The sequence below is a fragment of the Rutidosis leptorrhynchoides genome, chromosome 1, assembly GCF_046630445.1.
Source record: "Rutidosis leptorrhynchoides isolate AG116_Rl617_1_P2 chromosome 1, CSIRO_AGI_Rlap_v1, whole genome shotgun sequence".
NCBI lineage: Eukaryota > Viridiplantae > Streptophyta > Magnoliopsida > Asterales > Asteraceae > Rutidosis > Rutidosis leptorrhynchoides.
Window position 1 is genome coordinate 106,334,415 of NC_092333.1, and position 14,736 is coordinate 106,349,150.

The window sequence follows — 14,736 nt, forward strand, 5'->3', positions numbered from 1 at the left end:
GGTTTAAAAAGCATTAGGTAGATTATCAAATAATGATAATCTAAAATATACCGTTTACACACGACCATTACATAATGGTTTACAATAAGAATATATTACATCAAAAATAAGTTTCTTGAATGCAGTTTTTACATAATATCATACAAGCATGGACTCCAAATCTTGTCCTTATTTTAGTATGCAACAGCGGAAGCTCTTAATAATCACCTGAGAATAAACATGCTTAAAACGTCAACAAAAATGTTGGTGAGTTATAGGTTTAACCTATATATTATCAAATCATAATAATAGACCACAAGATTTCATATTTCAATATACATCCCATACATAGAGATAAAATTCATTCATATGGTGAACACCTGGTAACCGACATTAACAAGATGCATATAAGAATATCCCCTATCATTCCGGAAAATCCTTCGGACATGATAAAAACGAATTCGAAGTACTAAAGCATCCGGTACTTTGGATGGGGTTCGTTAGGCCCAATTGATCTATCTTTAGGATTCACGTCAATTAGTAGATCGGTTTACTAATTCTTAGGCTACCAAGCAAAAGGGGCATGTTCGGCTTCGATCATTCACCCATATAATGTAGTTTCAATTACTTGTGTCTATTTCGTAAAACATTTATAAAACTGCATGTATTCTCATCCCAAAATATTAGATTTTAAAAGTGGGACTATAACTCACGTTCACAGATTTTTACTTCGTCGGGAAGTAAGACTTGGCCACTGGTCGATTCACGAACCTATAACAAATATGTACATATAGATCAAAGTATGTTCAAAATATATTTACAACACTTTTAATACATTTTGATGTTTTAAGTTTATTAAGTCAGCTGTCCTCGTTAGTAACCTACAACTAGTTGTCCACAGTTAGATGTACAGAAATAAATCGATATATATTATCTTGAATCAATCCACGACCCAGTGTATACACGTCTCAGGCTAGATCACAACTCAAAGTATATATATTTTTGGAATCAACCTCAACCCTGTATAGCTAACTCCAACATTACTGCATATAGAGTGTCTATGGTTGTTCCAAATAATATATATACATGGGTCGATATGATATGTCAAAACATTTGCATACGTGTCTATGGTATCCCAAGATTACATAATATATTAGAATACATGTATAATACAATATAAGTTAGCTAGGATATGATTTGTATAGAATTGTTAATATTTCCCGTAGCTACAAAAATAAAAAAATATCCAATCTTGTTTTACTCATAACTTCTTCATTTTAAATTCGTTTTGAGTGAATCAAATTGCTATGGTTTCATATTGAACTCTATTTTATGAATCTAAACAGAAAAAGTATAGGTTTATAGTCAGAAATATAAGTTACAAGTCGTTTTTTTAAGAGGTAGTCATTTCAGTCGAAAGAACGACGTCTTGATGACCATTTTGAAAAAAAAAATACTTCCACTTTGAGTTTAACCATGATTTTTGGATATAGTTTCATGTTCATAAGAAAAATCATTTTCCCAGAAGAACAACTTTCAAATCAAAGTTTATCATAGTTTTTAATTATCAAACCCAAAACAGCCCGCGGTGTTACTACGACGGCGTATGTCCAGTTTTACGGTATTTTTCGTATTTCCAGGTTTTAAATCATTAAGTTAGCATATCATATAGATATAGAACATGTGTTTAGTTGATTTTAAAAGTCAAGTTAGAAGGATTAACTTTTGTTTGCGAACAAGTTTAGAATTAACTAAACTATGTTCTAGTGATTTCAAAGTTTAAACCTTCGAATAAGATAGCTTTATATGTATGAATCGAATGATGTTATGAACATCATTACTACCTCAAGTTTTGTGGATAAACCTACTGGAAAAGAGACAAATGGATCTAGCTTCAAAGGATCTTGGATGGCTTGAAAGTTCTTGAAGTAGAATCATGACACGAAAACAAGTTCAAGTAAGATTTCCACTCGAAATAAGATTGTTATAGTTATAGAAATTGAATAAAAGTTTGAATATGAGTATTACCTTGTATTAGAAAGATATCTTACTGTAAATAAGAAAGATTTCTTGAGGTTGGATGATCACTCTACAAAATTGGAAGTAAGCTAGCAAACTTGGAAGTATTCTTGATTTTATGAAACTAGAACTTGTAGAATTTATGAAGAACACTTAGAACTTGAAGATAGAACTTGAGAGAGATCAATTAGATGAATAAAATTGAAGAATGAAAGTGTTTGTAGGTGTTTTTGGTCGTTGGTGTATGTATTAGATATAAAGGATATGTAATTTTTTTTTCATGTAAATAAGTCACGAATGATTACTCATATTTTTGTAATTTTATGAGATATTTCATACTAGTTGCCAAATGATGGTTCCCACATGTGTTAGGTGACTCACATGGGCTGCTAAGAGCTGATCATTGGAGTGTATATACCAATAGTACATACATCTAAAAGCTGTGTATTGTACGAGTACGAATACGGGTGCATACGAGTAGAATTGTTGATGAAACTGAACGAGGATGTAATTGTAAGCATTTTTGTTAAGTAGAAGTATTTTAATAAGTGTCTTGAAGTCTTTCAAAAGTGTATGAATACATATTAAAACACTACATGTATATACATTTTAACTAAGTCGTTAAGTCATCGTTAGTCGTTACATGTAAGTGTTGTTTTGAAACTTTTAGGTTAACGATCTTGTTAAATGTTGTTAACCCAATGTTTATAATATCAAATGAGATTTTAAATTATTATATTATCATAATATTATGATGTATGAATATCTCTTAATATTATATATATATACATTAAATGTCGTTACAACGATAATCGTTACATATATGTCTCGTTTCAAAATCATTAAGTTAGTAGTCTTGTTTTTACATATGTAGTTCATTGTTAATATACTTAATGATATGTTTACTTATCATAATATCATGTTAACTATATATATATCCATATATATGTCATCATATAGTTTTTACAAGTTTTAACGTTCGTGAATCACCGGTCAATTTGGGTGGTCAATTGTCTATATGAAACCTATTTCAATTAATCAAGTCTTAACAAGTTTGATTGCTTAACATGTTGGAAACACTTAATCATGTAAATAACAATTTCATTTAATATATATATAAACATGGAAAAGTTCGGGTCACTACAATTTTGATACGTCGTAGTGGAAGACGGTATTGTGATTGTGAGGTTCCGTCGTGTGACGGTTTTTGTAAAGCGTGGTATGTTTTGAATAAAGATGTTTCAAGATGTTTACTTAGCGAGGTTAACCCGATGTTAAAAAAGAAGGCGATCGAGGCTTTCACATCGGGTGCTTATTAAACTTAAAGATAACATCGACGACTTGGATTACGGGGACGCAATTCAGAACTTGTTTATGGGCCCTCAAGATGGAAGAGATGGTTGCTCATCGGCAATTGGGAGAGGAAACATGTCCGTGGAGGCTTTCGCGGCATTCGACGATATGATGACACGGTTGGCTGGGGAGAGTGCACAGGGTCATGGGTTCGCTAACGTGTTATCTTACAAGATTGAGAATCGGTCCGGGAAAAACTCCTTGAAAGAGACGGTAAATGGAAAATTGAAAAAGGCGGGTCGTCGAGGTTGATTGTTATAGTTCGTCGTGTTTTCTTCGGTTGGTTTCGTTCCTTGTATTTTCGTATATTTCCAGTTTTTTGTTTGGTTATATGTTCGTAAAAAATTTGGGATGTTACGGAGGCTCGCTTATAGATGTTTTTTTTGTTTAGTTGGTTGCTTTTTAGGTGCGAGTCTTCCCGTTTCCCCACAGTCATTTGTACTCTCTGTTGATTGCGTTTACTTTTGGAATACGTCCTCGTTTCTATATGAGTTCTCGTTTTTTCGCAAAAAAAAAAAAAAAAACAACAGAGATGCTTCATTGGCGTTTCAATTTTATTTTACTAATTTTTTAGTTAACAGCAAGTGTCGATTTATTGGCGTCTTGACTGCTGTTTAGAGCCTAAATTGAATTCCATGCAGAATTTAAAACTTATTGAAATTTGATTTTACTTTTTATGGCGTCTCAATTTTATTTTAATTTTTTTTTTTTAAATTCCTATTTATTGGCCGGATGTCCACTCGAAAGCAATCTCTTTATCCTTCAAATAAAGAGGGATGACTTTTTCTACTTTTGAGAGTGTTTCACTCTGAGTAGAGAAATAACTTGTTTTTATCTTCGAATAAAGGAAGGATTGTCTACATCTCACCTTCTCATACACCACTCATGTGGTACTGGGTTCTGTTATTGTATTTGTTGAAGTGGAGATGCTTCATGTGGCTTTACATATAAACGCTAGAATTGTTAACTTTGTGACTTGTAGCATCAACAATTGATATTTATTAAGAGGATTTGCTTTTTTTTTTTTTTTTCCTTTCCTTTTTTTCAAAAATAACGAATACTTATATAATTAACGTAAAACGTTTTTGAAAAGAATATATATCCAATGAAGAATACAAAAGAGAAACCCGATAAAGCTCGTACCTAGGCATTACAAAACAAATTATTCAACCGAGACTCATCTATACAAAACCGTACATAAATTGGAACTTGTTGGGCCAAAGTAAACAAAAATTACAAACAAGAACAAAGGGTCAAAAATCAAAACTAAGGGTCAACCTTGATAAATTTATTATCAATGATCTCCAGTCGAATATCTTTTCCGGAACGATTTCGATCTTGAATCGAATATCTTTTCCGGAACAATTTCGATCTTGAACGAGAAAAACATTTGAGGAGCCGTCTCCATAATGTGCTCGATGAAGGTGGGATTCGACATTGATACGCCAATCTTTTGAAAAAACCATTATTCGTCAAAGCAAGAACCGCATCAATTGAACCATCTTTCTTGACTTCTTACCCGTAAACATCTTCTAAATTGCTTCCCCGAAATCTAAGTCATCTATGTGATCTTTAAGCTTAAAAGAACCCGAAGTGGAAGCTTCATTCGCCTTTTTTCTCGATTTCATATTTACTTCGCCAAGTTGAATTTTCAAAATGTTCATGTTCAAAACATACTACGATTTACAACATCCTTCGCACGACGGAACCTTGCAATTGCAATATTTTCTTCTGCTAGGTCGAAACAAAATCGGTATAGACTTATCTTCTTTCGTATCTTCATTTTGGATAGCCTAGATTCTTCCTTCTTTTTCTTTTTTTCTCTTTAATCTTACCAAGCTTACCGCAAAAGTAACATCATCATCATTTGGTTCTGAACAACCATTAGAGCGGGCGACATTAGTCGGGCCCAGCCCCGGCCCAGAACATGGCCCATTAATACCAACAGGAGCACAACCCTCGTCCATGTTTAGACTCGACTCCCCAGAACGTCACCGACTGGATCTGCCACGTCCAGATCGATTGGACTGCCACAGGCCCAACAACCCCAAAACCGCAATATGGCACATTACCCACAGGCCTATCCAAGCATTTATCCACGTTTAAACAGGGGCCCAAGTCACTAGGATTAATGGAGACGGATTTAAAAGGAGATTAATATGAATATACCATCGTCTTCTGCGTAGCAACAAGCGCGCTAATAGGAGCAATATCCTCAGCTTGTTAAGTATCCAAACAATTAAGCCACAACCAAGATTTTTGACAGCAGGATCAGAATAAACAGAAACGTTGTCAGCAGCCATGTCATCCCCTTGGTTGACAACATGATCAGATTCAATGTTGTCGCCATTAAATCTTTGTCATAAACGTTGTTGACAACCCGATTCGCAACAATGAAATTCGACAACTCGTACACCCAAGCCTCACATCTCTAACAAAACGATTCATCATCCTCAAAATCAACTTCAACAACATCGTGGATATGTTTTAGTTTTACCAATTAATGAAAGCGAAAAGGAAACCAACATTACCTAAAGTTGATGAAGCTATAACAATAGTAACCAAACAATTCGGCAAGTACAATTGCACTTCCTTTAGATGCAAACGTGACCAGGATCCCCGATATTTCTATCCACACGTAACGATGATACGTATGTGACGAGCTTGAAAAAGGGGAATCATCACAAAATTCGACGACCCTGAGTTGATATGGTTGTAGCTCTAGGTATCCTCGCAAATGCAAATACACCCATAGAGCCCGTACTTACAAATATGTGCAACATTGGCCTTGCATGGAATCGAACAAGAAGAGACTTTTGCATCCACTATCGGGACCAAGTCAATCAATATAACGGCCAACAAAATCTGCTTTAGAATTAAACCGTTTCGCCTAACTTTGCACCTTAATTTTGGGTTTGAAGAAAACCAAGTCAGACTCGATGCACCTCCCATAGAAATCTTCGGCCATCTAACGAAGATGGGTCTTCCAAAATTTTTTTAGCTATTTAACTTTTTACAACATTCTTGGCTGTAACCGCCACTAAAAGTAACGAAGGAGTATCTTCTCCCGGCCCAAAACTTAATTTCAGTGATCGTGTACCTTCTTTTGCAAATGTAGATTCAACCATATGGCGAGTCGTCATTTTGACTAGCCGCCCCTATGAACGTCTTTTGAGCAGAATCAGTGTCTTCAGCAGCCTGTCGGCAACCACCTGCAGCCTGACCAAAACAGCCTGCTGCAAGAGAATTGGTTTTCTGGATTTTGAGTAATCGGGTGGGGTTCATCGTCCGATCCCAAAGGTAAATTAGAAGGGCGAATAAAGTCCCCAAAGGTTAATGGAGACGGAATTTGGGAAGTTGAGAAGTTGAAGGTGAAGAGTGATTTTCGAATATAGATGGGTTTGGGGAAGATGAGAATTTAGGGTATTTATTGGTGATGGATTTATAGAATTCCATAAAAGCGATGATGAGAAATATAAATTGAGACGGATCGAGAAGTAGATGTAGTAATAAATGAGGAAAATGTGTGGCGGCACAATGGTGGTAAGCAGTGGTTTATGGTGGTGGGAAAAAAATTTAGAAACTCAGGTGGGGCACAACCACGAGGTTGAGAGAAAAAGCATGTTACCGTTGAAGTACTTTGCTGAAGTAGTGAATAATGAATAATGAATAATGCAACTATGGTTGACACACCACAACTGTATTCAATAGTGTGTTCTCTGTAATAGTTTCCTACTAGTTGAGTGTTAATTGTTAAATCTTACTACTCAACATTGGTGCTCAGGAATTATAGAATAGACCGATGCATGAACAGAAACGTCATATGTTATAAACGAGTAATATATACCCGCGCTCGCTGCGAGGTGGAAAAAAGGTTGAAAAAAAAAAAGTTTCAAAGAAGGTAAAAAAATAATTAAAAAAGGAAAATTACCATTTTACCCCCAAAGTTGGGGTATTTACAACCATGCTATTGTGAAGTTGCAACCACCATTGATCTATGTCTATAGACATCAAGTATTTGTAGAATATATTTTACAAAAAATGACGATTTGCCAGACAGATTAGAAGATCCCATACAAGTAGCCAAGTAGGACAATATTATATTATATTTATAATGTTAAAAAAAAAAAAATTTAGTGGCCCAAGCTGGTGCTATTTTTGCTTAAGCCTGATACTAAAACAAGTAATTTTTACCGTCTAATGAAAGTTTATACTAATACTAATAATACTATAACCAGGGCCTTTTACAAATTGATGAAAACTTGCGTCAAGTGCAATGTAGTTTATAGATTTACCTAACGGGAGATGAAAAGAAAATAACAACAAAATAAACAAAAAGACCTGCAATCAGAATCCCAGCATACATCAGACTTTGTGATGATGCCTGCTTTGGGGACTTGTACTTAATCTCACAGCATCTCATCTTCTCTTTCTCATTCTCCAGTACATGCTCCACATACCTTCATCATTAACATACAACCCAATATATCTTAATCACTTTCACAGACCATAATATTATTATCTTACCAGAAAGAAATTTTTGCATGAACTTACTGTTGGGTGAAAATGGAGGTTTGAAGGATTTCGCTGCTGTTCACATTCGCATCCTGTAGGCGATGATCGTATAGTAGAGAAGATAAATCCACAAGCTGTTCTTCAAGACCCTGGTATTTATTTAACAAAAGACAATGCTCCTTCAGCTTAAAATTAAACTAATAAGACAAGTTTCACCTTTTACTTTTGGAAATATCACATTGATTCTCAAGAGAGACATCTGTGTACAGTTCTCAAATTTGATGATTTACATAACTTTTAGGCATATTTACATAACATAAATTAGGGCAAAACTTACGTCCAAATACTTTTCGAGCTGCTCGACTAGTTCATGGGGGAATGGCTCAGGCAAGTTTGTTTCCTTTTTGTAGAACTTTTCTAACCATAGTTCAGTGGTTGTCTTATTCTTCTTGCCTTTTACTGGTTCACCTAAAGGGGTTCTTAAATACTCTCCAGCAAAAGCTTGTACAGACTATATAAGAAATAAAAGATAGTAAGCACACCAACTGAAAATGTAAATGAAAAAGACATAACAAGAAATACAATGTTTACCTCTGACATCTCTCGAATCCTATGAAGAGCAGAATCTACACGAGCATATATTGAATTTCTCTGTTGGATCAGTGAAAATTACAATCAGCCGGAAAAATCTAAGTACGTAATGAGCAAATCTTTGACAAATTGACAAAAAGAGAAAAGACTTTTAACATAAAACACAGCCTAAATTGACAGGTTGATATATAAATGAACCAATAACGAGTATGGTGAAAGGCGTTGTTACCAGTGCAACATCCTGAAGCAGTTGACTAACTTGGGAAGCATTAGAAAAAGGTCCAAAAGGATGACAACCGGCTGCCAAAAGCCAATTGACAACAGGTCTTTCATGAATGTGAGAAACTTTTTCATATGGTGCGCTTAATCCACCCACAACTGAAGCTAATCCAGCCACTATATGACGTTGAGCTTGAGATGGAACAACGTGCCTTCTCTCCGTTTCCGAGACGTAACTGAACAGCAAAAAAAAAAAAAAAAAAAAAGTGAACTTCAAATTATGTAAAAAAACAAAACATGACTTAAGTTGACAATTGTCAACCTTAGAGGTATTTTGTCACTTTGATGTTGCAATACGATAACGACATCGTTACTTGTCCACAGAAGGCTTTCATCATCCATCATAAGGTGTGGATCCACATCAGCTAATGATAGAACAAAACTGCAAAGGAGGCATACAATCTTATTTAATATTTATATTTGTTTAGCAAAAAAAGATTTAAGATGTGATATGATTACTCACACAGGAACAACTCTCGTTCCGTAAGTACGATGCAGGTCCCCTTGTTTCTTTTGCACTGTCTTCGTTTTCTTCCTTCGAGATTTAGGGTTAGGAGCCCAAATAGGTTTATGCTTTAATATTGAATCGCTAATACCATCTGTCTCATCCATCCAGTGCTGTGGAAAATAATATTACTCTCAGTGTACAAGTTTGGCATCAGATACAAAAAAAAAAAAAAAAAAAAAAAAAAAAAAGATCAGGCCAAAAAAGTAGAGGTGGAAAATGGGCAAAGATGGCTATGGGAAAACAAGGCAGAGGGATTGAACTAAAACACTTATTTTCCCCAAAAACCAGTAATTTTAAAAAATATTAGTGTAAAACATACAAACAAATAAAATCTGTGTGAAAACATTTATGAAAATAAATAAAAAAAATCTTTTGGAAACTTTCAATATGTCTCCTTTTAGCTAATCTTTCTTTAACTTTACTCGTTTGACCGATTAAAGATAGAACATAGCCTAAATCAACCCAGTTACACATAAACAGATCAATATTGTCACCTCTAATATATACAAAAGAAAGACAAACTTAAAGATTTTCAGTAAGCACATGTTATTTTAACAAGCGATAGTATGTACGCATAGACTTAGACCAACCTGTCGGATAAAATATTTATCGGAAAGCGATGGCTCAGAGACCTCAAGTAAACCAGCTGCTAATACATCAGCAGATCGTTCCATTTCCTATCGTAAGAATTTCTTGGTAAACGAAATTGTATTGTAGAGAAAAGTATTTAAAGTACAAAGATAAATAAAGATACTTTCATCGGTGTAATTTGGTACCTCTTTAAGGATGGCACCATCAAGATATGTTTTTGTATGCACATGAAAGCGTCCATCTTTTTTTGTTTCTTGGAGTGAATGACCACGTGTAGCTTTTGATACAGCGATCGCCAATTTCTCATGGAGATGTAACGAATGCGAACCACCAACAATCACTACGTCTTCTCCTTTGTGTACCATCTTCTTAACCTGAAAAAAATCAGAAAACAGGTACTAATTAATATCAATCACGATATGACCAGCCAAAAACATTGGAAGACAAAAAGGAAATAGAAGCTTAATTGCACCTCGGATTCAATGGCTCCAATATCTATACTGTAATTCTGGCCTTTCTCCATGATATTATAACGGTTATGATTTTGTAGCACAATAATTGGTACAAGCAACCTTGTTGCAAGATCCACAGTTTCAAACCTGAATCCGCAAAAGATGGATAAAAAATAAAAAAGATAATGAAAAAACGAAAAGAAGCATATTTATATCTTGAAGAAATAATTAAACAGCTTGTTACAAACTTATAAATCTTACTGACACAAATTTTACGGCAACAAACCTGACATCTGGAGCAATAACATGCTGAACTGTAATGCCTATCAAAGCAGCAAGTTGACCAACAAAGTTGTCATGCGTGGTAGAATGTTCATTAGCAGTAATCGAGCTTTTAGGAAACATCGCATTCCGCAAGCGGGGAAGGGTCTTTGAACTAACACTTCCTTCTTCAGTTTCGATTTTTCCGTATGTACACGGGCCTGCTGAAATGTCAATTACAACAAACCTGGCACCATTTGAAATTAGACACAAATGAGATATCAATTAGATTTGAATGAACACTCCAATAAAAAGCCACAGTTTCTTGTCAATATAGTAAATGTACCTGCCCAAGCCAAACCATACTTGAGATACACCACCTCCATTATAATGATAACGATAAATGTAGCCTCCCTCTTGTTGTTTAATATCTTCTTCAGTTAACTGATTCGGTTTTGCATACATCAAACTATCAAGATCAATATCCTTATTTCTAGGATCCATTCTAACCTGAGTATAATAACCAAGCAAGAAACATTAGTCAGAAATATATAAATAAATATATATTCTGATAATAAAAGAAAAGGTGATGTTAATACATACTTTATCAAAATTCACAATAAATATTGCTGTCGGCATAGGTCTGTCCGCTTCCTCAGCATTATATCCCATATTCTCATAATCAAACAAGTAAGAATAAAGCTTCTGAAATTCTTGCTCCACTACTGATGCGTCTACATCGAATGCCGGAACTTCCCTTCCAAAATCAGCCTATATAATCCACATATTATTACTAATTTTATTTTTTATATCAACCTAAAACAACAGATTTCACTTGTCATATTCCTAAGAAATAAACAGTTGCAATTACCTCTCTGGCGGTACCAGCAGGAACCATAGCTGCTTTCAAAGCCTTCTCAAGTGCTATCAGTTCTGGCTGAGCTGCCTGTAATAAAAAGTTATCAAATACTCAAAAAGGAATGTTTCTAAATTACATAAATACGTAATTTGTAAGATGAACCAAGCATGTTTAAAAATAACTTACTGGAAATGCGTTGAACACCATGTGATGCTCAATGTCAAGGGGTTCGCCAGTCTCCAGACATGACGGTCTGTGAGATGGAAAGCCCACTCGAAGAAACTCTTCAAGTTTTTGTGAATCCAATGTGTATCTATAACCTCCATCTCCGCTGAAACCGACCAAAACGACATTTATTTCAAGTGGGACTTGGAAGGGAACCTGCATTCAGGTTACATTATTAATTAAAGTAGATTCTAAATTCTAACTTAGTGACAGCCATCTAACCCGAATCCAGCCTAACCAAATCAAATTCCATATAAAACAACTGCAATCTGTAAAAAGGAAACAGCACTCGCTGCTTCCCACAAGAATGAAGACATATGACTTAGCACACAATTCAATAGACGTGGTTGAGTACCAGCTGAGTGTCCAAAATACCCTCATATAATGGCTTCAAAATTTCAAACTGAAATAACTTTGAGACCAAAGTTAAGCCCACTTAACTCCATAATGACTAGTTACATAAAAGATACTCTTTGTAATCCTCATAAGACATCCCAGTTATTATGGTGATAGAACCATGCACTTTTATCCCAGTTATTTGAAAATAAGCTTCACATCATTTTGATGAAATCAACAATATCCTATACTTATACTTATTAGAATTACAACTAACTAAAGATAGACTAACTAAATTAAGCAACAAAAACATGAAATTCATATTAGAAAATGTGGATCATATAATTCAAGATCAACCAGTAATCAACTTATAAGAATATCTGACACAAACTCCAGTAATAAAACAGAAATTCAGTGATCTAAGATGATAATTTTCAAATTAAAATTATCATTATACCTCTGCGCGAGAATGGAGCATAATACGGACATCGGATCGAACAGTTTCCTTAACTTCCTGAAAAGCACTGTGATGCCATTGAAGGTGACCTGGATCTCTTTTGTAAGCTTTGGGAGAAGAGGCTGATTCTGAAATTTTAACTAAAATTACAATAATTATAAGTATAGATGTGTAAAACAAGTTTCGAATCGAAGCCATTAATGAACATCAATTAGGGGTTTCTTAGAACCCTAATTATAATTTCAGTCAGGCGGAGTAGTGTTTTGGTATTCTGTCCGTCGCCCGGGATGGCGTTTACTGGTGAAGACTAACGCAGTATGGTTTTTATATTACCAAATTACCCTCCAAAAAGAAGTAACGTAACACTATTTACCCTTTCATTTTAAAAACTACGTAAACATCCTCGTGGTTTGCAACTCGCACATCCTCAGTCCCTTTTAAGCTAATATAAATCGTTTATAACCCTTAACATGTACAAAAGGGTAAAATAGTTTTATTAGAATATATATTTTTCAAACACCTTTCTCCTCATCCTCTTTACTCTTTATAATGGTGATGATATGATGGAGTGTGATAAGAGTTTTTTATAAGGTATAATAGTTATAGTTATGTGGTAAATGTAGTGAAAAAAAAATGTAAATAATTCCATCACGATTTCAGTGATAACGATCAATACACTATTCACTGATAATATGTTGTCTTAAAATGTACAAAATGAGAAGATGGACAACGATCACTGTGATGACCCGGAGATTTTCGACCAAATTTAAACTTAATTTTTATATAATTTCGATACGATAAGCAAAGTCTGTAATGTTGAGTCTCGAAAATTTTGGAGACTATGTTCATATATTCAAATTACCCTTTGACCATTTCCGACGATTCACGAACCTTAAATCGTAAATAGAAATGCTTATATATAAATAACTATATATGTAAATAATTATATTATAAATAGATAAATAAAATTATTATGTGATTAAGTATTATGAAAGAAAACTTAAATTTGATAATTAAAACAAAATTAAATATGTAGTAGTTGAAATATACATATATATACATGTATACATGATTGATACGTAATTATTGATTGTATGTATATTATAATATATAAAGCGTATAAGTATTAAACATTCAATATGTGTATTTATTCAATATATATATAAGTATTAAATATAAATAATTAATAATACGTAATATTAGTATATTAAATTTAGGTTTCAAGTTAAAAATATAGTGTTATACTAATATTATTATTTTTTTCATTATTTATATCAATAATGTTAATATTAATATCATTATTATTAATACTATTATATATAATACATAAATATGAAATTGATACACCTAATTTGTTATAATATTACTATTGTTATTGATATTGTTATTGTTATTAATATCATTATTATTTTAATTAGTAGTAAAAATCATGATTTTAGTTATTAATAAGATTATCATTTCTCATTATTTTCCTTCCTAAAATGATTAATAAAATTATAAATATTATTATAGAGATAATGTAAATTATCAGTGTTGTTAGAATAAATATTAATTATTATTATTATAATTATTAGTATTATTAATAATTAATATGCTTATTTATTTATTAATACTAATATCGGATATAAAGTTAGATTATGTATAAATCACGATCTAAAAATGTTGTCTTTGTCTCAAAATTGTTAGCAGTAGAACTCAATAAGTCTAATACAACCAAGAATTAGTTGCACGTCCCAATCTCCTTTTTATATTTTTTTTATATTTTTTTTATTAAATTCCTGTCGAATTTGTTTATACTACAAATCGATCAACACTAGTTGTAATTGGTACCCAATGACATCACGTTATCAAATATCAAAATCAAACACTATTAGCAGCTCCTTGTTATTCGAATTAAAACAGAAGATTTAAAGAACACAGGTTATGTTCTGTTTTTGACTTGATTTTCCAAAAATTCGATTATGCAATCAATTTCAAAAATTATTAATACAGTGTTGTTTAAAACCTTCTACTCAATATATCTGGAAAGTTTCAATCCTCAATTCATTGAATTGAAAACGAATTTACGGGTCAAAGCTACTTGCCCAAAAGTCAAAGTGATTGTTCATCATCAAATTCGACTTTACCTTGATGTTTTAAGTTAAATTGAATTTCCAGAAAGTTTTTAAAGGTGAAATGGAATCACTTTCATGTTATAATCATTAGCTAAAAACATCTATATTTCAAAATCAATAAATGAGTTTATGTGTGTTCTTCAAAAACTGTACAGCGTATTTTTCTTATTTATTTTTTTTACTAATTTAATTCATCT

At 33.2% G+C, this 14,736-nt stretch overlaps 1 protein-coding gene across 1 annotated transcript; it reads right to left on the bottom strand.

Moving 5' to 3' along the window:
* Positions 1–7,408: 7,408 nt before the first annotated feature.
* LOC139863834 (uncharacterized) lies at positions 7,409–12,697 on the bottom strand. Its single transcript, XM_071852435.1, has 16 exons — positions 12,426–12,697; positions 11,594–11,788; positions 11,420–11,494; positions 11,152–11,319; positions 10,895–11,058; positions 10,574–10,795; positions 10,308–10,434; positions 10,021–10,209; positions 9,835–9,921; positions 9,200–9,354; positions 8,999–9,118; positions 8,687–8,912; positions 8,458–8,517; positions 8,204–8,377; positions 7,906–8,015; positions 7,409–7,811 (listed from the first exon to the last, which is right to left on the bottom strand). Exons 1-16 carry the CDS (start codon positions 12,621–12,623, stop codon positions 7,643–7,645), a joined length of 2,439 nt encoding a protein of 812 aa, XP_071708536.1. The 5' UTR covers positions 12,624–12,697; the 3' UTR covers positions 7,409–7,642.
* Between the last annotated feature and the right edge of the window lie 2,039 nt (positions 12,698–14,736).

Excerpts from the sequence above, each read along its gene's own strand:
- LOC139863834 (XM_071852435.1), bottom strand. The coding sequence starts at position 12,623 with ATGGCTTCGATTCGAAACTTGTTTTACACATCTATACTTATAATTATT. Across the intron at positions 8,913-8,998 it reads AGTGACAAAATACCTCTAAG|TTACGTCTCGGAAACGGAGA; the intron begins GTTGACAATTGT and ends TTTGCTGTTCAG. Across the intron at positions 7,812-7,905 it reads ACCTCCATTTTCACCCAACA|GTATGTGGAGCATGTACTGG; the intron begins GTAAGTTCATGC and ends TTAATGATGAAG.